General features: G+C 45.5%; 1 protein-coding gene across 1 annotated transcript in view; it reads right to left on the minus strand.

Annotated features, from left to right (window-relative positions):
- LOC147729701 (dynein axonemal heavy chain 17-like) overlaps window positions 1–20,895 on the minus strand; it is a 1,258,223-nt gene that overhangs the window by 638,916 nt on the left and 598,412 nt on the right. The window contains exons 29-30 of the mRNA XM_086954021.1: window positions 17,923–18,071; window positions 7,950–8,167 (exon numbers count right to left, since the gene is read on the minus strand). Of these exons, the coding sequence (XP_086810147.1) occupies window positions 7,950–8,167; window positions 17,923–18,071 (367 nt within the window). The remainder of the gene's footprint in view (window positions 1–7,949; window positions 8,168–17,922; window positions 18,072–20,895) is intronic.

The following is a 20,895-nucleotide window of genomic DNA, read 5'->3' on the forward strand; positions in this document are numbered from 1 at the left end:
ATGCTTCCAGGGGCCCAGGCCACGACATCCAACCGGGGGACTTTGTCCTAGTCCGAAACTTTCAACGGGCCAGGAGTCTGGAACCCCGGTGGACGGGCCCCTGGCAAGTGCTGATCACCACCCGGATGGCGCTTCGAGTGGAGGGGAAGCGGCACTGGCTGCACGCACACCACTGCAGGAACGTCTCCCCGACCCTGGCCACGACAGAAAACGTCCACACCCAAGAAGAGCTTCTGAACAAAGACCGGCCAGCATTAAACTGTTATCCCGACACCGAGGCACTTGAACTTGCAAAATTCCCTGATCCCACTGTGCCATCCAGAGAAGGGTATTTCCTGCGACGAAAGGAGGGAGCTTCGGCTAAGCAGGCCACGGACTAAGTTAAATCTCAGAACGGTGACCTAAACACAACCAAGGGTTACCGGGAGAGAAGCTAAACAAAGTCTGTGGTTCTGCCCGCTACCGAGCACCTTGAAGATGATGGAAGCGCCAGATAAGAAGATGATGGAAGCGCCAGATAAGAAGATGATGGAAGCAACAGGAAATACCCGCTACAGGAACCCAAAGACTGACAATCTGCACAAATCAAAGACAATCTCCTTCTTCGTTGTCTTTCTCTTTTGCCTCCTCCTCATGACTTCCTTCTGGATCCTGGAGGAAAACACACCCGCTCGTCAGGTACTGCTGCCCACTGCTCAGCCAACCCCTACGAGAGAGCATCACCTAATCTCCCTGTCACCTCAGCTCCGAGAAAGGCGCAGGGAGTTCTGGAACAATTCCTTCGTGCAACTGTTGCACCAACACAACCTTGCTGCAAATGCCACGAACTGCTGGATCTGCGGGTTGCTCCCGCACGCCTCTGGACACTCAATCCCTTTCATCCCCTCTCCTTTCTCAGTCCACGGCTCCTGCCTCGCCTGGCTGATCCTCATGCAAGAGAGCCACAAGGACAACGCCACTTCCGGCCAAACAGTATCACACTTCTACTATGGGTTCTGGCTGAACAAAACCGGAAGGACCTCTGCTCCCCTGTGTCCTGTACCCTCGGGTGCCACCTTCCTTAAGAACATCCCAGCCAAAGAACGTGTTGAAGTGCAAGTGCTCCACAATCCGGCTAGACCCACCTTCTCTCACCTGCAAAAACAAACTACTGCCACCCTGACTGTGGCTCTGTCTGTTATCAATATCACAGGACTTGTGTGTCTCGAAGGCCAGGGAACACAGCTGGTGGGTCACAGTTCTTGCCGCGTCACCAGAACATTGGACTCAGTTGATCCTCCTTCCTTTGTTGCTTCTCCAAATATGTACTTTGTTTGTGGCACCAAAGCTTACACCTGGCTCCCGAAAGATTGGAAGGGTACCTGCTACATCGCCTTCGTTCTCCCTCCCACATATGTAGCCCCTGCTAACCATCACCGGCAGAGGCGCGCAAATGACATTGAACAAGCCGACTCCACTGGAGCACAGTTCCTGGATGCAGCAAAGGGACTTGTTCCTCTGTGGGGCCCAATGGCGAACAGTCGCGCTATCCGACACCTGACCCAGGCAGTGGAAACAACGATCAACATCACGGCTGGCATCCTCGCTAACAACACGGCGGAGCTTCAGGCGGTCCGCCTTGTGGCCCTTCAAAACCGCCTTGTTCTAGATGTGGTTCTAGCCGATCGAGGAGGAGCATGCCGCATCATCGGATCTAGCTGTTGCACCTACGTACCAGATAACTCGCCCTCAGTCTACAAAGCAATTGAGCACCTCCACAGACTTTCCTCGGAGGTTCACCAAGAACAAGAAGGATGGTCGCTTGGGAGCTGGTTCTGGGACACTTTGAAGGACTGGGGTTGGAGGTTGTTTACCTTTTTGTTGATACCGATTGCGATACTATGTGTGTGTTGCTTAAGTATCCAATGCCTGCCATCCTTGTGTGCACTCGTTACTAACTGTATGTGCCCAAAGACTTTGGACTTCAGAAATGAGCGCATGAGTCCCCTCTATGAAGTGGAAATACGTGGCCTTATGGGGATAAATCCGAACTGACAAGTTGGCGAGACGTGTTAAAAGGGAGGACTGTGGAATTTTAGTCTGAACATCGTCTGCGCCAACCTGTCACCCACGTACAACATGCACGACAGCCATTTTAGGTATCATGGTCTCCCTGTCCTCGATCGATCGCCAGCGTGCTCCCCTGACCCTGCGAGCATCCTCCGCGCACCCTGGCTTCCCCCCCCCTCCCTCACATGGGCAAGTCATAAACCTTCTTCTTCTGCAAGACTCTGTCCTTGGGAGTCACGCTCGCGCCTGACCAAACACCTCCTCTCCTTTCATGAATACCCCTCTGTTGGTAAACTCTCCCTCTGCGCCTGATTGTCCACGTGGCATGAATACCTCTCCTTTGATGACCCCTTCCACCGAGTCCGATTGTCCACCCAGGTCCGAGGCTATCGCCTAAGCCGGGAGATACAGTTTACTGCCCCCTATTGTATGGAGTCACTCCTCTTCAAAGGACCCACTATTGATCATGGCCTCTCCACCCCCTGGGATACGATCAGGCGCACACATCCTAAGAATCGGCGGAACACTCAGCTGCGTGATAGCCCCCTCCTCTTATCAGCAGGTTGAGGACCTCTATTGTGGATGTATGTGGGGGTGGGATTGACACGAGGATTACGGGGATGTTTTTTTTCTTACTTCACAATGTCTTGATTGTAATAAAGAGTGGTCACATGCCATAAACCAGGGTATAAGAGGCCAGGCCTCAGAGAGGCTGTTAGAGCACCTCGAGACGATACCTTATTGTCTGATCTGATGTGTTCTGCTCCGTCGGAATAAAAAACTCCTGTTTCCTGCCTTCCAGTCTCCAGCGCCTGTCTCTTTGTTTGGTACCCAGAGTGGTATAGAGGCGGTTAACGCCGGGCAATCTTGAAACAGGCCGTCAGCCCTACCGTTTTTTTTCTACAGTCAGTGCCATGTTCGTTGGCGTTGTGAAGTCCGCGTCATCAATATGACCGCTACTCCGGTGCGCTGTCAGTACTTTTCAAGAGATTCAGCTTGTCAGGTATGGAGGCTGTGATAACAGCGCATGCAGTTCGCTTACACTCCTAGCAGAGGTAAGTGCCACCAGAAAAGCTGTTTTGATGGTGAGCAACCATAGACAGTTGTGCATAAGCTCAAACAGTGCACACATCAAGAAAGTGAGGACCAAATTTAGGTCCCATTGGGGCACAAGAAAAGGAGAAGGGGAAACAAGTGGGTTAGCCCCTTCAAAAATCTCTGCACCAGAGGAAACTTGAAAAGGAAGGCTGATCTGGTAGCCGAAGAAAAGCCGAAAGGTAGCCCTTTAAAGTGCCCAAAGCAGAGCTCTTCTGCGCCCAGGAAAGGATAAACAGGAGGATATCCGCCAGGGAGGCAGACAAGGGATCAATGGACCCTTCCATACGATATTTACAAAATTTGATCCATCGGCAGGCATATGCCGATTTCGTGGAGGGACGTCTGGTGCCAGAATAACCTCGTAGACTTTGGAAAGAAGGTCAAAAGCTGTCAACTCTCGCCGCTCAATCTCCATGCAATGAGGCAGAGAGTGGATGGCTTCAGGTGGAGCACCCTCCCCTGCTGCTGAAACACAAGATCCTCCTGAAAGGGCATCCTGACCGGATGATTGATGCTCATGTCTAGAAGCTCGGGATAACAAACTCTCGGTGCCCAATCCGGATCCACAAGTATGACTTATTCCTGGTCGCTTCTGATCTTCTTGAGCACTCTGGGCAGAAGTGGTATGGGCCGAAAGTCATATAGGAGGCCTGAGCTCCACTTGCGATGAAAAGTATTACTGAGCGAGAGCCGCCTTGGAAATTCCAACACGCAAAACTGTTGACATTTCGGAGGCGAACAAATCTAACCAAGGCTCTTCCCACCGCTGAAAGAGAACCTTGTGCCACCTCCGGATGGAGACGCCACTCATGATCCGCAAGGCACCTTCGGCTGAGCTCGTCTGTCATGCCGTTCAGAGAACCGGCCAGGTGCTGAATCACCAGGGAAATGGCCAGTTGCTCCATCCAAGTCCAGAGGCCTCTTGACAAAGAGTCCATGATCCCACTCCACCTTGTTTGTTGCTGTACCACAAGGTGGTAGTGTTGTCCATGAACTCCTGAATTAGCCTTCCCTTTATGGATGGTAAACAGGATTTCAGTGCCATTTGGATCACCCAAAGCTCCAACAGATTGACATGAAGCCTGGCTTCTGCTGACGACCAGAGACCTCTGATCTCCACCTCTCCCAGGCGGTCGTCCCAGCCCAGAAGAGACACATCTATTACTGCTCGATGGGGAAGGGAGAGGGGTCTGTCCTTGATCCAATCGTGGTCTGTTAGTCACCACTGCAGGTCTTTTGCTGTGCCCTTTGAGCTATGAACCAGGTCGGTGAGGTTTCAGGTCTCACTGCAGAGCCCGCATATGCCACTGTGCATGGTTCACCAGCAGGATGCAGGAGGCCATGAGGCCCAACAACCTCAGAGTTATTCTCACCTAAATCCAAGATAGCGACCAAAACATCGGTATCATAGCCTGAATATCTTGGACTCGCCATTCAGGAGTATAAGCAGGAAACTGCACCTTTTCCAGAACTGCTCCAATGAAAGGGAGTCACCTGTGACTTCAGCACGTTGATAGTTAACCCTAGTGAATAATGAGCCGCCTTGAACAACCAGTCTTCGAGATAGGGGAAGACAGGAACCCTGATCTCCGCAGATGGGATGCGACCACCGCCATCACCTTTGTGAACACCCTAGGGGCGCCTGTGAGGCTGAAGGGGCGCACATCAAATTGAAAGTGCTTGTGGCCCACCGTATACCACAGGCAGCAATGAAGGGCAGGCAGGTGTTACGAAAACAGGCATCCTGCAAGTCCAGCACCACCATCTAGTCTCCCGGATCAAGGGCATACAGGACCTGAGCTAGGGTGAGCATCTTTAACTTCTCCTTTCTAAGGAAGTAGTTGAGGGCTCTGAGGTCGAGTATAGGACGAAGACCTCCGTCCTTATTTGGGACCAGAAAATAGTGGGAATAACAAAAACAGCCCATTTGTGGCCTGGGAACCCTCTCAGTAGCTTTCTTGGCCAAGAGAGTCTTGACTTCCTCACAGTGCAGAGCAAGGTGATCCATCAGCCGGTCGTAGGCAGGAGGCACAGATTGAGGTGTAGCCTCAAAGGGGAGGGGGTAGTCCCCTTAACTATTTGCAACACCCACCTGTCCGGTGTGGTGTTTCGCCATTGGTGGAGATGATGGCGTATTCTGCCACCAATTGGTCATAAATGATCATGTGGTATCAGCTAGGAAGGTTTTGAGGTGGAGGAGGGGACCGTGGCTTGGCTGAACTTCTGGCCTCCAAACCCATGGGGTCGGGATGAAACATGGTAATGGCCCCGCAGAAGCTTCTGAACTTGCAGGGCCCTGGAATAGGGCTGGTGCTGTTGGTAGCCCCTTCGGTAACCACAAAAGGAGCGAAAAGCAGATGCATTCCGGGGTGTTGTGGTGAGGGCCAGGGACTTGCCCTTAGCCCATGAGTCCTTCAAATGCTCAAGGCCGGTGTCTGCTTTATTTCCGATGAGACGGGAGCCATCAACGGGCATGTCCATAAGGTTAGATTGAACATCCCCCAAAAAAACAGATGTCCTCAGCCAGGTGTGGTGACGTACGGCCACGGTTATGGAAATCACTCTGATTAGCAAGTCTGTCATGTCCAAACCACATCTGATGGCAAACTTTGCTGCATCTTCTCCCGTCTGAGATAGCTAGGGACAGTAGGGCACAGTCATCCTCCGAGACCCTGGGCAGCACCTGCACAACTGTGTCCCATATCAAAAGGGAATAACGGCCCAAAAGACATGCGGTGTTCACTGATCATAATGCCAGACTGGCGGAAGAAACATTTTCTTTCCAAAACTCTCCAGACTCTTGGATTCCTTGCCCAGGGGGTGCGGAAGGGAATGCGCCATGGGAAGTGGAAGCCTGAACCACCAAGCTTTGTGGGGTGGGGTGGGGTGGGTGTTGAGGAAAACTGGGTTGCCCAGTGCAGGACGATGGCGGTGGGCAATCATCCTATTCACAGGAGCCCCTGTGCTGGGCTTGGACCAGGTGCCCAGAACGACGTCCGTTAAGGCCTCATTGAAAGGGAGCAAGGGTTCTGAGCTGGATACACCAGGCTACATTACCTCTGTCATGAAATTTTTCTTGACTGCCACCGTAGGGAGCTGCATGTCCAAGACCTCCACAACCCTATGCACCACCGTAGCAAATGATGCCATCCCCTCCATAGCCAGGTTAGGTGGAGACAGCATGCCAGAGTCTGGGGAGGTGTCCAGACCACCGCCATCACCCAGTTCCTCGTATCAGTCTATACCTTGTGGGTGTGAGATTTTTAAGGGATTCCGCTCCCCCTCCCAATCCTCCTCATCCATCTGAACCCTTCAGAATAGGGATGGTTGAACGTCATAGAACCGTACGGCTCTGGTCTTGGCGTCAGAGGACGCACAACTAGCACAAAGTCTTTTGGAATGAGGAGGCGCCGCTGGTGAGCACCTGTGACGGTGAGGACCTCGGCATTTGACGTGGCGCTGGGGAAGGCTGCTTCGGAGGTGCAACATTTGCCAGTCCAGACCCGGGAATGAGTCCAGCTGGAGGCCTTTGCGCTGGGGCTGAAGCCAAAGGCCTGGAACCCACGAGGACTCTTCCATCATCTGAGCCTGCGTGGCCGAAGGCGCGCCGGCAGGGTCAGGATGCCTAAATATGGTGCACATGGAGTCTGAAAACTCATTAAGCTAGGCGGGGGTCGCTCCCAGACCCGGGAAGGCAGGCAAATGTGGAAGCCAACCCAAGCACCTGCTTCGACTACTTGTATTTCTTGTGATGCCTCTAACCTGACTTCGACAACTCAGAGGAAGAGGACTTTGATTCACTGGCGCTTGACGCTGGGCTGCAAGCATCATTAGGGAGTGCTCCCTCAAAGCCTTCAGCGCCCTGGCTCGGCAATCAGGGCACGACTTTGAGTCGTGGTCGCACTCCAGGCCTCACGGACACAGTAAGAGGGAAAACGTGAACAACATGGTGCAGTGACAGGCGCTGCATGGCTTGAACCATGAGGTCTTCCTACACACCAAAAGAAGTAAAAAAAGTCGAAAAGGTCCATCAAAAAATGACAGGGGTAGCTCTCTTCAACAGATCTGCGCTGGCTAGCGCGGAAAGAAAAGAACTGATGTCAACGCGGTGTAGTGGTGGTTACAGTGATGACGCGGACGTTACGACAAACGCGATACCGACGATGTCACGTGGAGTTGACCGACATCACCTACCAGCGCGCAGGGAAACTGCTGAGAAAAATCTCCCAGATCCAGCCAGATGCCTGAAAGTTTAAAGGTAAGGAACCTGCGGCTAGATGTCTCTATCATATAAAAAATGTCATACCACTCAATGCAGCGAAACTAGTCAGTGAGCCACCCCTCCCTGAAGGATTATTTTTTGAAGGGGAGCAGCTGACTTTTTTTAGTGTCCCCCAGCAAAAGTGTTACTCGCTCAAGAACCAAATCATCCTTTTGCCACCCAAAAATGGTTTGTTTGTATCCTGATCTAAAGTTCCAGCATAGGGTCAAAACCTAGAAACTCCAAAGTTTTTATCCATCACATACATGGAATCACTCTGAAGGTTAGAAACATGTGTCCTATTTCAGGGTCTCACTTTTTACAAATCATCTTAATACCTGTAGTGTTGAAGATAGATTTGAGAGAAGGGTAAGATCTGATTTTTTTATTCGGATGAAATAGTGACACCCCATCGCCCAAACCACTGACACTTCAATTTCTTCTACATGCCCTGGTCTGTCAAAGGATGAATTGTCAACAATATTTCTTTAGGTTACCATGTGCTGTATAAGTGCCTGGATATGAATACCGCAGCACTAACCTGGAGTTCAATGTGCAGTTCAGGTTGAATACAAGCAAAGGCTCTGTGCAGCAGTGTCTTTCCGAGACTCTCTTCACAAGGGCTAAAATTGATGATCGTTGTTCCGGAGCTGATCTCAGCACTCAGCTGGGGTTCGTCCTCTGAGGCTACCAGGTAAAGCTTAAACTGGTCAGAGCAAAGCAAGCGGTGACCATTGAAGGACAGGATATCAGATGGCCCTGCAAAAAAATAAAAAAAAATAAAATAAAAATTACACAAAATCCATGTTCGTACCTAAAATGGCAAAACATTTTTCCATTCTAAATATTTGCATTGTACCAATTTATAAGCATATAAAACAATACAATGTGCAAAGCAAAATACAAAAAATACCATGTAAAGAAAATCTAGACATTAATGTACATAAACAAAAACACTATGAAAATTCATTAGCTGGTAAATTGCTAAACATATTCTGCAATAAGCACTATACAAGTAAGGTTCTATAGTACTGTACATCTTTGGACCAATCTGGAAAATTATTAGCGATCAGGGTAGGACTCAAAACCAGAAGTTGGCCTGGCAAAAATGTTCCACCACCATTTCTGTCCCTTTGTTCCAATCTGTCTCGATCTCTATGTGTAGCCTGCTGTCGTAAATCCCTTGGTTTCACCAGTCCTAGGTTACTTGTGTTACGGTTTAGGGAAGACCTGCCTTGGCAATTCGGGCTGGACTGTTCCCATGAGGAGCAAGGTCAAGACTGATTTGCATATGGCTGCGTCCAACCTGAAGTGGCATGGTGGGAAAAAAAGAATGGATTTGGATGCAGTCCAAGCGATTGTCAGTGGTTAAAATTCATTCAAGAATTCCATCCATCACTTTGTTGTTTTTGCATTTGATGCCTTGTGTGCACAAGGTATGCCCAGACGTGGATCCCGGGCTCACAGTGCCAATGGAACCAAGCTATACCTGGTTGAAGAGCCTTAACTAGAGCAAAAACTTTCCTAGGTTGTTTCTATTCTGGCTTACGGAAGAACTGGCTTGGTAGTTTGGGATGGACTTTTCCCATGAGGAGAAGGTTCAAGACACATTTGCATATGGCATGGTCCAAACTAAGGTGGCATGAGGGGAAGGGCGGAAAACAATGGATTTGGATGCAGCCTTAGGGGATTGCCAATGGTTGAGATAGGGACCCGGAACTCTAAAGACATCCTATGAATACTAAAATCAGATGCCATACCTCTCTTCGCCTGTGCCACTTCAACATTTCTAGGCCACTCCTGGGAGATCAGAAGGAGGGCACAACCCATAAGGCTAACTGGCATGAATAGATAAAATAGGTTGTGTTGACCAATTAAGATTGTTCTGATCAAATAATGCTGCTTTCTAAATTTCAAAATTTGTAAAATTGTTTTAGGACTCCATGTTATGCATTAACCAGGATTCTATGATTAGTCTTGGCACCTTGCTTTTTTGATTAAGGGTTTAATGCGCAGGGTATCAATTTGGAAATTGAGTTGTATAAATAATAACAACACTTTTGCACTTTGCCACATAATTGTTAGTGAGACCCAAGTCATGACCGCTGTGGATATTGTTTTATTTATATGATGCTGCATCCTTTTAATGTCAACTTGAGCGTTTTTATTTCTTATTTGCAAATTTTTACTGATATGCTATTTTAATTGTAAATGAAATTTATGATCCCTATGGTCGCTTCTTTTATGGTTTGCTAAACCGAAATAAAGAAATTTGACTGGAGATTAATTCAAGCATTCTAATTGTTTTTGCATTTGCCACCCTAAGGGCACCTGTATGCCCAGACGTGGGACCCGGGCTCATTGTGCCACTGGCACCAAGCTATACATTACTGAAGAACCCTAACTAGGATGAGCTGAGGTGGCAGAATCCCCAAGCACGCACCCAGCCCTGCTGAGTGAGACATTCACAGAAGAAAGACTTCTCCAGTATTTTCACTGAGTAGTGCTCACGATTAAAATAAAAGGTGTTAAATAAATAGAAGGTGCTATGAGTTATCACTATAAGCAAGATATTGGCTGATACATGGTTTTAATGTAATTTGTATGGGTACAATAAATATCAAAAAGGTGCTGTTAAAAAGGGATACATTTCTGTGAAGCCCTATGAAAACATTCTGTGGTCTGTTTCTCAACCACAACTGGATCTGTTAACTCCAGCTGCTTACCCTGGGATGTGCCCACCACTCATACCCAACTACAAGAAACAGGCCAACCAGGTTGTCGATCTTGTTTTAGGCCCAGTTAAGTTAGTGCCCACCCTCGGCCCTTGATGCCCCTTACGCAAAAGAACAACTACCCTCTCAGCCAGATTCCAGAGCCACACACTGCCAGTCAGCGCCAGAATGCTGCAGCACCAAATGACAGGGAAAGCGCTTCTCTGCTTTGATATAACTGCAATCAGGTGCCACCACCATACTAGGCACACACAGTGCTATTACTCTCAGGTGCTGACCTAGGGGAAACGAGCCTCAATGTCCGGCCCCATGCTAAGAGACAAGAGCTGTCTTTGTTGCTCAACAAATGACAGTGTATATATCTCCTCATAAGACCATGACATGGCCACAATCTTAGTTAAAGGATTTTACAAAGTATTATAGAACTTTAAAACACCTTGTATAAACATGTCTCCTCTTGTGGACGTGGACCCATGCAAATACGAGAGCAGTAGGTTCTCACTATTCCAATGAGAACAAATCACAATGAAAATTAAGAACCATTCATGGCAAAACGTTTGGAAGAAATTTGAACATGTCGGTTGACTGGGGTGTGAGCCCTGGTCAATGATCAACCACAAACCTTGTCAGGGTGAGGCACAAGCCAATCCTAAATGAACCTGTGCTCAGCTCTCCTATAGGTTGGCACAGAGCTATCGTGCTTAACTTAGAGGCAATGTGCAAAGTATTTGTGCAACATTTTAAACACTAATAAAGTGAATGCACATAAAGAATCCCACACCAAGTTAGAACAATAGAGCTTTTGTTAATAAATAAAACAGACCAAAATGATAAAAAGTCAATCAGTAGAACTGGAGCAATGATTTTAGTAAAAATAGTGCCTAAAAGCTTAAGAGCCAAATATGGAGTCAGTGCCAAAAGTCCCATTTACTGTGTTGATGCCCACGAAAAGCAGGGAGAGCGTTGCGGGAGGCTGTCGGAGCAGAGCAAAGATCAGACTAGGCGTCACAGGGAATGTCTGACTAAATATCGAAATCAAAAATATCGACATACAAAAATATCGGGACAAAAATATCGAAGTCAAAAATATCGGAATCCTATCCCTAACAAGGTAAGTACAAAAATATCGAAAAAATAATATCGTAGTACAAAAATATCGGAATTAAAAATATCGTTTTTTTAAATGTATTAATAATAATGTTAAAATAATTATAAAATACATATAATGTTACAAATATTAAATAAAAATATTAAAACATAATTAAAAAATTAAAAGTAATACATATACATTTAAAATAAATTAAAAACGTAATAATTTAATGTAATTTTATATTTTGTAATTTCATTTAATTGATTTGATTTAAATTTATTTAATTTTTACCCTGTACGACTGTACCCCAAAAACCCAAAACTGACCCAGAACCCTAAAAATACCCCTTAACCCAAATACTGAAAACTGACACTGAACCCTAAAAATACCCCTTTACCCATGAACTGAAAACTGACCCTGAACCCTAAAAATACCCCTTTACCCACAAACTGAAAACTGACCCTGTACCCTAAAAATGCCCCTTTACCCACAAACTGAAAACTGACCCTGAACCCTAAAAATACCCCTTTACCCATGAACTGAAAACTGACCCAGAACCCTAAAAATACCCCTTTACCCAAAAACTGAAAACTGACCCTGAACCCTAAAAATACCCCTTTACCCATGAACTGAAAACTGACCCTGAACCCTAAAAATACTCCTTTACCCATGAACTGAAAACTGACCCTGAACCCTAAAAATACCCCTGTACCCATGAACTGAAAACTGACCCTGAACCCTAAAAATACCCCTTTACCCATGAACTGAAAACTGACCCTGAACCCTAAAAATAACCCTTTACCCAAAAACTGAAAACTGACCCTGAACCCTAAAAATACCCCTTTACCCATGAACTGAAAACTGACCCTGAACCCTAAAAAAACACCTGTACCCAAAATTAATTAATATTATTTAATTACCAATTAATTATTAATTAACAATAACAATAAAGTAAATATATTAGCACATTTGCTGTAATTAATTTAATTTAATAATTAATATTATTTTGCACAATTAATAACAATAAATATATATAAAAATTACTTTAATTAATTTAATTAAATAATTAATAATAATTAATTACCAACTAATTAATAATTATAAATATGAAAAAAATTATAATAATTAATTAACTAATTAATAGAAATTAATTACCAATTAATTTTTTAAAATATGTACAAACATATATCAATTAATTAATTATTATTAAATTACTTCCCACCCTATTCCCCTATAAACCCATAACCCGCTACAGAACATATTTATCAATTAATAAATTAATTAAAAATTATTTAACATTAATTCTCAATTAATTAATAATTCCTACTAATTAATAATTAATTTAACATAATTAAATTACTTCCCACCCTATTCCCCTATAAACCCACAACCCGCTACAGTAGTAAAAGACAATATTTAATAAAATAACATTAAAAATAAATAATAAAACATAATAAATACAATATAATATACACTAAATTTATTTAAAAATTGATATTAGTAACATCAAAGTTATTAATTTCGATATTATTGACATCGATATTTACAACTTCGATATTACTGATATCATACCAATATCGATATTTAGACTGTCGATATTACTTACCTTCGATATTTTTGTATATCGATATTTAAACTTCGATATTTTTGCATATCGATATTTAAAAATCGATATTTTGTCTGTGTACCGTCACAGGTGGCCGTCACTGTAGCACGAATATCCTTAAGTTGTTCCGGACCGGCATCGCTGGAGCTTCGCATAGGCGCCCTTGCTAGTGGTCGATGTTGTAGCACAAAGAGGAGGCTGTTGGAGCATCGTGCAGAATAGTAGTGCAAACAGTGAGGCCTTGGTATGAACTGGCCCCTTTGAGGTTGCGAAAAGCTCAAAAACTTAAATACAGCCCTCTGACCACACCTAGGGTCCAGGATCTGAGGGACACCACTTGGGGGTCAGGGACATACTTCAGCTGGGTACAGGGGCTGATGCAGGATGTTGGGGAGCCATTTGTGTCCCTGAGTTTCCGATCAGGAGGCCAGCAGGCTAGCCCTTGGAGTCACTCTGGTGTCCTGGGTTAAAGATTGAAGTTGCAGGTCCAGTTCTCTTCTCTCAGGCAAGGAAACAGCTGTAATGCAGGCCAGTAGTTCAGCAGGGACAACGTCCAGCAGACTAGCAGAGTAGCAATCCTTTGCGCCGGGACACTCTTCGGAGTATCTGTGCCATTCTTCTTGGCAGAGTTTACAGGTTCAGAAGTGTACTGAAGTGTTGGTGTTTGAGGTCCAATTTGTATACCCAGTTGTGCCTTTGAAGTGAGCAGAAGCTTCTAGAGACATGCCTTTGAAGTGCACAGGTGCCCTGCCTTCCTGGCCCTGTCTCCAGGCTAGCTACTTGGGGTAAGCAGCCCTTTGTGTGGAGGAAGGACACAGCCTATTCAAGTGTAAGTGAGGCAGTGCCGAGCTCCTCCCTCCCATCCTGCCCGTGATGACCCATCCAGGATGTATGAAGGAACCACAATCTGCCTTAACCACACAAGCACCTTGTTTACAGTGTCTTTACCAGGCATGTGTTTACCACAAACGTTTTTACAACGCTTATGCCTTTACCACAAAAATGTAATTGTTTTACAGTTAAGTAGAACTCCTATAGATAGATATAAAATGGGCATCAGGAGTGGGGCCGAGTGCCCCCCTCTAATTTTATAATGCCCCTGGGTCGATTTTGTTTTCATTTTCAGCATGTTTTGCCAATCCAGCGCAGCTCCCGCCAAAAATATATATTTTTTAATGCTTTTTTTAACCCTGCGGGGTCCTTGTGGGGTCTCTGTGGGGCCTACCGCAACGGCCTAGGGGGTTCCGGTGTTTCTACCCTGACCACTTTTCTTTTTAATAACGTTTTCACCTGTGTTTCAGCACAACCAAGTCACAAAATTGCTGCCAATACTTTCTGGTTTGAAGTGTTGGCAGCCAATCAGATATCAGCAAGAGATCTCGGGTGGAGTTGCAGATCCTTCGCATCCCCAGCTATATATCTGAAAAACCTTTAAATAACTCTGCAACTACTGAATAGATTAACACCATTTAACAAAAAAGGCGTTTTCTGGACCAACAGTTTCCTTCCTGCCAAACGTGGTGTAATTCCGTTCAGTAGTTTGGACTGTAGCCGTGTCTAAAGATTCCTATGGAAATTAACTTGGGTAAAACAAGTTTTGGGACCCTCTGTTATCTCGGCCCCCGCCTGATCAATCACCCCGATCAAGATAGCAGATGAAGTGAGTGGTAAACTAGTTTTGAAAAATTTGTGAGGGATCATTACACGACGCTGAAGTTAATAGCAAATGAAAAAATGCCTTCAGCCTAACTATAACTACCTACTGGCGACCGCCAATAAGCAAGTAAGTAGGTATATATATATATTTTTCTTGCCTAATTAACCCACAATCTCTAATTTCTGATACAGCAAGACATCAGGGCAATCAGGAACAGAGAGCCAACGTGCCCCGTGGCGTGGCATTTTGAAGAATTAATTGGGGGGGGGGGGAGTAACTGAGTTATTTTGCTCTGGATGTGGGTCCTTGTAGTGTCAGGGGAGGAAATAGAGAGCATAGCGTGACAATTGGAATCTAGATATATCCTCAAGCTAAACACTAAGGGGCCAATTCACAGAACGAATCTGAGTTAAAATCTTAAACTTACTACTTTTGGTATTCACAGAAGGCATTTAGTAGTAGAAAAGTTAGGACTCCTTTGCATGGTTAGTTATATGGTGCAACCTCAAATGTGCAGAACATTTTGCCGACCCACTTGGGATTTTAATCACCATCATTGAGTCGGCACCCCAGCACTACAGAGACCATCAGGCCTTGTGCTTGTTGACGCCCACTAGGGCGAGTCTATTGAACTATATCAGGTGCTGGAATTGTTTGCTCCTGCTGGAAGGTTTGCCCATGAATAAGTGTAAGGGAGCACGAAACGCGTTGGGCACTTGAACTTTGGGAATTGTTGTGCCTTTGAAGTTCCAGCTGTCACTGAATAAATGCGGATACTTACCATCCTGAGTAAGGCTTCTTCTGAGGGGAAACCCTTTTGTTTGGCTATATATATATATAAATGTGTGTGTATATATATATATTATATATATTATATTATATATTATGTATATATATATATATATATATATATATATATATATATTCACTGAAAAAAACCACAGGTTTCAGGGACGTTATAGATAGGAATTAGCATTTTACCTAGGAAAAAAATAAAGATTACAGCGATGATATAGCTACGCTGACATTTAGCTCGTATAAAACCAGAGAAATTCAGCCATTACAATTAGCTGACTCGCGCCCCCGCAAAGTACTGCTGATGACGTCACATATTACATCACTCATGACATGGTCAGGGACATCACTCACGACATCACTGTTGACATCTCAAATGACATCATTGATGACATCATTCCCATAATCTCTGATGCACCTACTCACACTCTAATATACCCTTTGCTTCACTTCTCAGTCGGTAGTCTGTTGTGTGCTGGCTACGTGAATGCTAAGAACCATCAGAGTAGGTGTGCTTTCTGCATGATAATTAGTGGTACTGGTTGTGATGGCTTTGTAAATAATGCAGCTGTTTTTGAAGATGATGCCAGCAAGGTTAGCTATTTGAGTTCCAACAAGAGGGGTTGATATGATCATATTTCTTCAGGCTCTGAATGAGACATGCTGCGGCGTGCACGATGCTTCTAAGAGGTGCCAGTATGGAGTGTGGGAGGTCACAAAGTATTGCATTAACACAATTAAGATGTGAGAGTACGAGGGCTTGAACAGCAGTCCCGAAGGCGCTTTCTGGGAGAAACAGTGTGACTTTCTTTAGAAGAGAGAGCTGGTACCAGGACCTCTTTGTCTTTTTTGGCAATGTGTTCCTTTGAGTGTGAGATTGGGGTCCAGGGTGTATCCAAGTGATTTGGCATTAAGTGGAAGCTGGGGTTCGAAGCAGTCAAGCTTCATATCATTGAGCCAGTGATGTACTGTATCTTGTTTGCTGTCCATAGCAGATAACAAGAAATTCGTCTTCAACAGTAATTCAACAGGAATCATGCATTCAATTCTGCTTTCAGCTTCCATTTAATTGTTTTTTAACCTTTGTTGTGGAGAATTGTTTTCTTTTTTCATATGCATGCTCCCTTTATTAAGCAGCATGTTTACTTTTTATTACCTTTACACTTTTAATGCCTAGTGCATATATTTTAGAATATCAATAAATAAGAAAAATATCGTTTGCTAAGGCTAAACCTAGGGGCTTTTTTATTGCGTGTTCCAGTGATTGTGTTTACAAATTCTATCTTACATTAAACTAAACTATACCCTATCTTGGAGGGAGCATTTAGAAACATGAGCTTAAAACGCACCTTTTTCAAGTTGAATATGTCAGGTTTGTTTCTGTTTCATGCCACTAATCAAGAAATAAAAGATGTACAACAGCTCACAAAGGCTACATATGCTATCGGGGATGTGGAGTCTTTGATTTAGATAGAGGACATCAGTTGGCAACCTGGTGCAATTAATATTACACACAAGCAATACAGAAAACAGAAAAACAGCAAAATAGCAGCTGCAAATGCTTCTGTAGTACCATACAGCAATAGGATCAAAGAAACGGGCCTCAACACCAACAGGGCTTCTGCTACAATTCTGTTAAGCACGCAGGATATGTAGGCAGAGTAGGTGTTCAGTCTGATTTAGGATGCTAGGGCTCTCTAGAGCTCTTCCCACTTCCTCTGCTGTAAGGAGCTTGTTTACCTCCTCCCTGTCTTCAGTATGGGTATAATCCGCTGGTAGTACTCACAGGACATCATGGCTTCTGTTTTCAATAAAAAAAAGAAGTGGTGCTCTGCAGCCCCGTAGATCTTCAGACAACTTGCCTGGATTGGTTTCATGCAAATCTCAATAGAGAAGTGCCATAAGAAGGCAAATCCTAGATTGTGCTTTCTAGCCTAAGGAGGGAAAACCTCACAGAGACTCCAAGTAGTACAGCCCGAGGGCAGATCATGAAATGTTGGAGGCGCAAAATATCTTTTATATAGGACACCGGACTCTTCTCCCAATTAACATAATCACTGCACCAGTTTTTGAAAATTTTCGAATGTGCCCAGGACTTTCCAGTATGCTCGAAATGGATTTATCAGTTTGATTTCTTGTGGATAAGTGTGGCTCAATGGTTAGAGCGGCAGACCCTGATGCAGAGGTCTAGCCCGGGACCATGGTTCAATTCCCCGCCTCGGCGGGTCTTGGGCTCAAAATTCCACGGACCTGATAATACTCGCCTCGGTGCCTATTCCAATCATGGAGTCCCACTCTGCAACTCTGGGCAATAGCTTGCTTAATCTCCATAACGGCCCCCACAACGCTAAGGATGCCTGGCCTCCACCTTGGGTGTGCCCAGGAGTGGACGCCTCACAGGGAAAGCCAGGATGGGTTCCACTGCGGTATTCGTACAAGCGCCTTGATACCCTTGCGGGTGAGAAGTGCGCTATACAAGTATCAATTTACATTTACTTACTTCACTGATTTGTTCATGTTCACTATAGTTCACTATGTTGAACGTGTTATGATTCCATTTAGCAGAGGAGGATATAAGGTTAAACCATGTAAACACTGATTAGTGAAATGCTACTTAGCATTGGAACTTACCTTGTTGGGCGGTATGCTCGATCAAGGCGCTGCAGTGGTCAATGAGAGGCTTCAACAAATGGTCCCATTTATTGCTGTAGTTATGCAGCACGAGGCTGCTTCCTGTGGCAATTGCCTTTTCAATAGGCGCTAAGATGCTGTTATCTTGCCTAAATGAAAGAGAAAATCATAGATGAAGATACTTATGTACTTCTATGTGCAGGAAAAATCGATGCAGGACAACCTCAACACTCATAATTGGGCCCCTAGTAGTTGCAAACAACCATAAAAAGTATTTTCAGCTCTCTTAGTTATGATTAGAATTGACAGGAATAGTAATCTGGCATCTCAAACACAGACTTGTCAGATCCCCTGGAACAGATAAAAGACCACATCACACACCAAAAATAAAAAATTTGTGGGATTAGAAAAATTGTAACCCAAATAAAGGGGCTTTACACAAAGGTAAACTTACAGGAGAGTAAATGTACATGTGTAAGTTTACCCTTACACTTATGAGGAACTTTACTACCTTCGGCTATTTGTAATTTACTAATGTGATAAATTAATCAAATGTAGACGTTCATGTCCCCACCCCACGAAACAGGGGCTGGAGTCAATAAAAATGCTGCATATAGCTGTAAATTTACTACTAGTAGTGATTTAACAACCATACTTGACGTTCCTCAGACTTGGTGGAGACCTCAGCAATCGCGGCAGAGATCTCCCTATGGTAAAGTAAAGGGAAAGGCTAAATCAAGTTTATGTATTAAAAGTTACTACATAGAGGGAGTGGCTAAGCGCCAAGGAAGATGGCGACAGACTAGCGTGCCTCCGAAGGAAAATTCACCAAAACCCCCATAAAATCCGACAAACTGCTCCAAACACGGGGAACCAGAGTCAGCGCCTGACAACACAGGCGTAAATCCTGTGTGAGAGATCGGCATCTTTGTTCCCGTGCAGCGGCCTCCACGACCGGAGAAGCTGGGGGTAAGCGTGAAGAGTGACAATGGAACGTCAGCTACCGGGGAGTAGGAGGGGCAGAGATCGCCCTTGGACGACTACAGCTGCAGCTTAGGCTGAGCAAAGCAAGAACACTGGAACGACAAAGAGAGCGAGGGGAGCAGGCGGAGCGGATGGCGGCTGACAACATTGGAGACCACACCGCAATGGAAAGTCAAGCAGCAAGTATTGCATCACCCTCTAGAAATAGGGCACCTGCTGGGTAAGGCGACAGGGAGATTTAACGAGGAGGGGTGGGGATAGGAGAAATGATAGCAAGAGAAGGAGGAGAGCAACCCGCCATTCGCGGTGCGAGGGCTCCCCCCAAACCCCTCTCTCCCTGTGGAGACAGTGATGGTGATTCAAGCCCGATAGAACATAAAGCTGAGTGGGCCCAAAAGTAAGAATGTGAAGAGCACGTTCCTGAACACTCGGAGACTGCATGCCCTCATGACAAGCACTCCACAGGAATATTCCCGAGCAGGCTGTATAGCGTTGGATCTAAAACAGGCGTTTGACTCCCTGTCATGGACGTTTATGTTTGACGTTCTGAGGTGCTTTGGCCTCCCTGATTCCCTAAGGTGGATTAGACTGTTGTACACAGACCCCTCGGCCAGGGCACGTACGGGCAGGTATGTGTTGGATAGTTACTCAGTGCACAGGGGCACCCGACAGGGATGTCCCCTGTCCCTGATTTTATTTGTACTGGCACTGGAACCGTTGGCTATAGCGCTCCAGGCCCACGAAGCCCAGATGGGTATATATCAATCAGGGGTACGCATAACTTAATATCCACATACGCAGATGACATTTTGTTGTACTTCAGGGACTTAGAAGCGAATCACACTGCTCCTATGATATTTGCTGCCGCTTTGAGGAAGTATCGGGCCTGGCCATCAACCCAGCAAAATTGACGGGCTTTTATTTCAAGGAGGCACTACACCCCGCCTCCCTTCGCTTCAGGACGCACGAGATGCTGGTTGAACAGACCTACTACCGGCATTTGGTCTTTATACTGGCATTTCCAGCACCCATCCAACACACACCGCTTACCTCCGTTTTTTTAGGACTTTATTATCATCGGGGGTCTAGTTATGTGCCATTTACCGAGTGGGTTAATTGATTAGGAACCTTAGACATTCCCCGTCGGGAACCGATATACTTGACTTTGTTACACCTCGCTGCCCAATAAAGTTTGTTGATTAACAATCTGAGAAGCGGTGGTCAGCATTCTAGTCTCATTTGCCATTCACGTTCTCCCTCACTCGCAACGTGCCCCGTGATTGGCTGAGGGATGCGCCCATATGCTCTGACTTATGCAGCCGCACCACACCTCCCCTTCACCCCGCCCCCTGCCTCCTCGAGGATGCTTCTTCCTCCTGCCACTTCTCGTTATATACGGTGGACAAATCCGGACCTTGCATCCTCGGGTCCGGTAACAGAGGGTGACACACAGTACCAAGTGGGTGCCTGGAGATACGGGCGTGAGTACTGCCACGATGACAGAGCTAAGTAACCAGGGCCACCAGCTAGCGCTATATTTACCACTTTTATTCTTCCCTCCTCCTCTGTAGGGTGTGCCAAATTCGCCACCACCCCCCTCCCGAGACCCAAGATGTGAAAATTACTCACGTCAAACGTGAGACTTTATTATTGCACTTTTATTTGCTCGCATGTGTTTTTCTGGGGATCACCGGCCAAACCGTGTAGGCACACCGGTCGTTTGGGCAGTTTGATCGCCTACCTAACACACGAAATACCGTTAAACGCCCTAGCTGGCGTGCAGGTATTGTAGTACTAAATTGATAACGATCTCCCTTATCTTGCTCATTAACAGTACGGAGCAGTTACATCCCTTCTCATAACGTAATGAGAACAGTCTCCAAACCAGGTGATTGTTTCATGCTGAGCACAAGAGCATGTCATGAAAAGCATGGAATACCTGTAACAAACAAATTGCGCAAACTACTAGCTAACTGTTTGTTATGTAAT

The sequence above is a fragment of the Lissotriton vulgaris genome, chromosome 2_1 (genome assembly GCF_964263255.1).
Source record: "Lissotriton vulgaris chromosome 2_1, aLisVul1.2, whole genome shotgun sequence".
NCBI classification, from domain to species: domain Eukaryota; kingdom Metazoa; phylum Chordata; class Amphibia; order Caudata; family Salamandridae; genus Lissotriton; species Lissotriton vulgaris.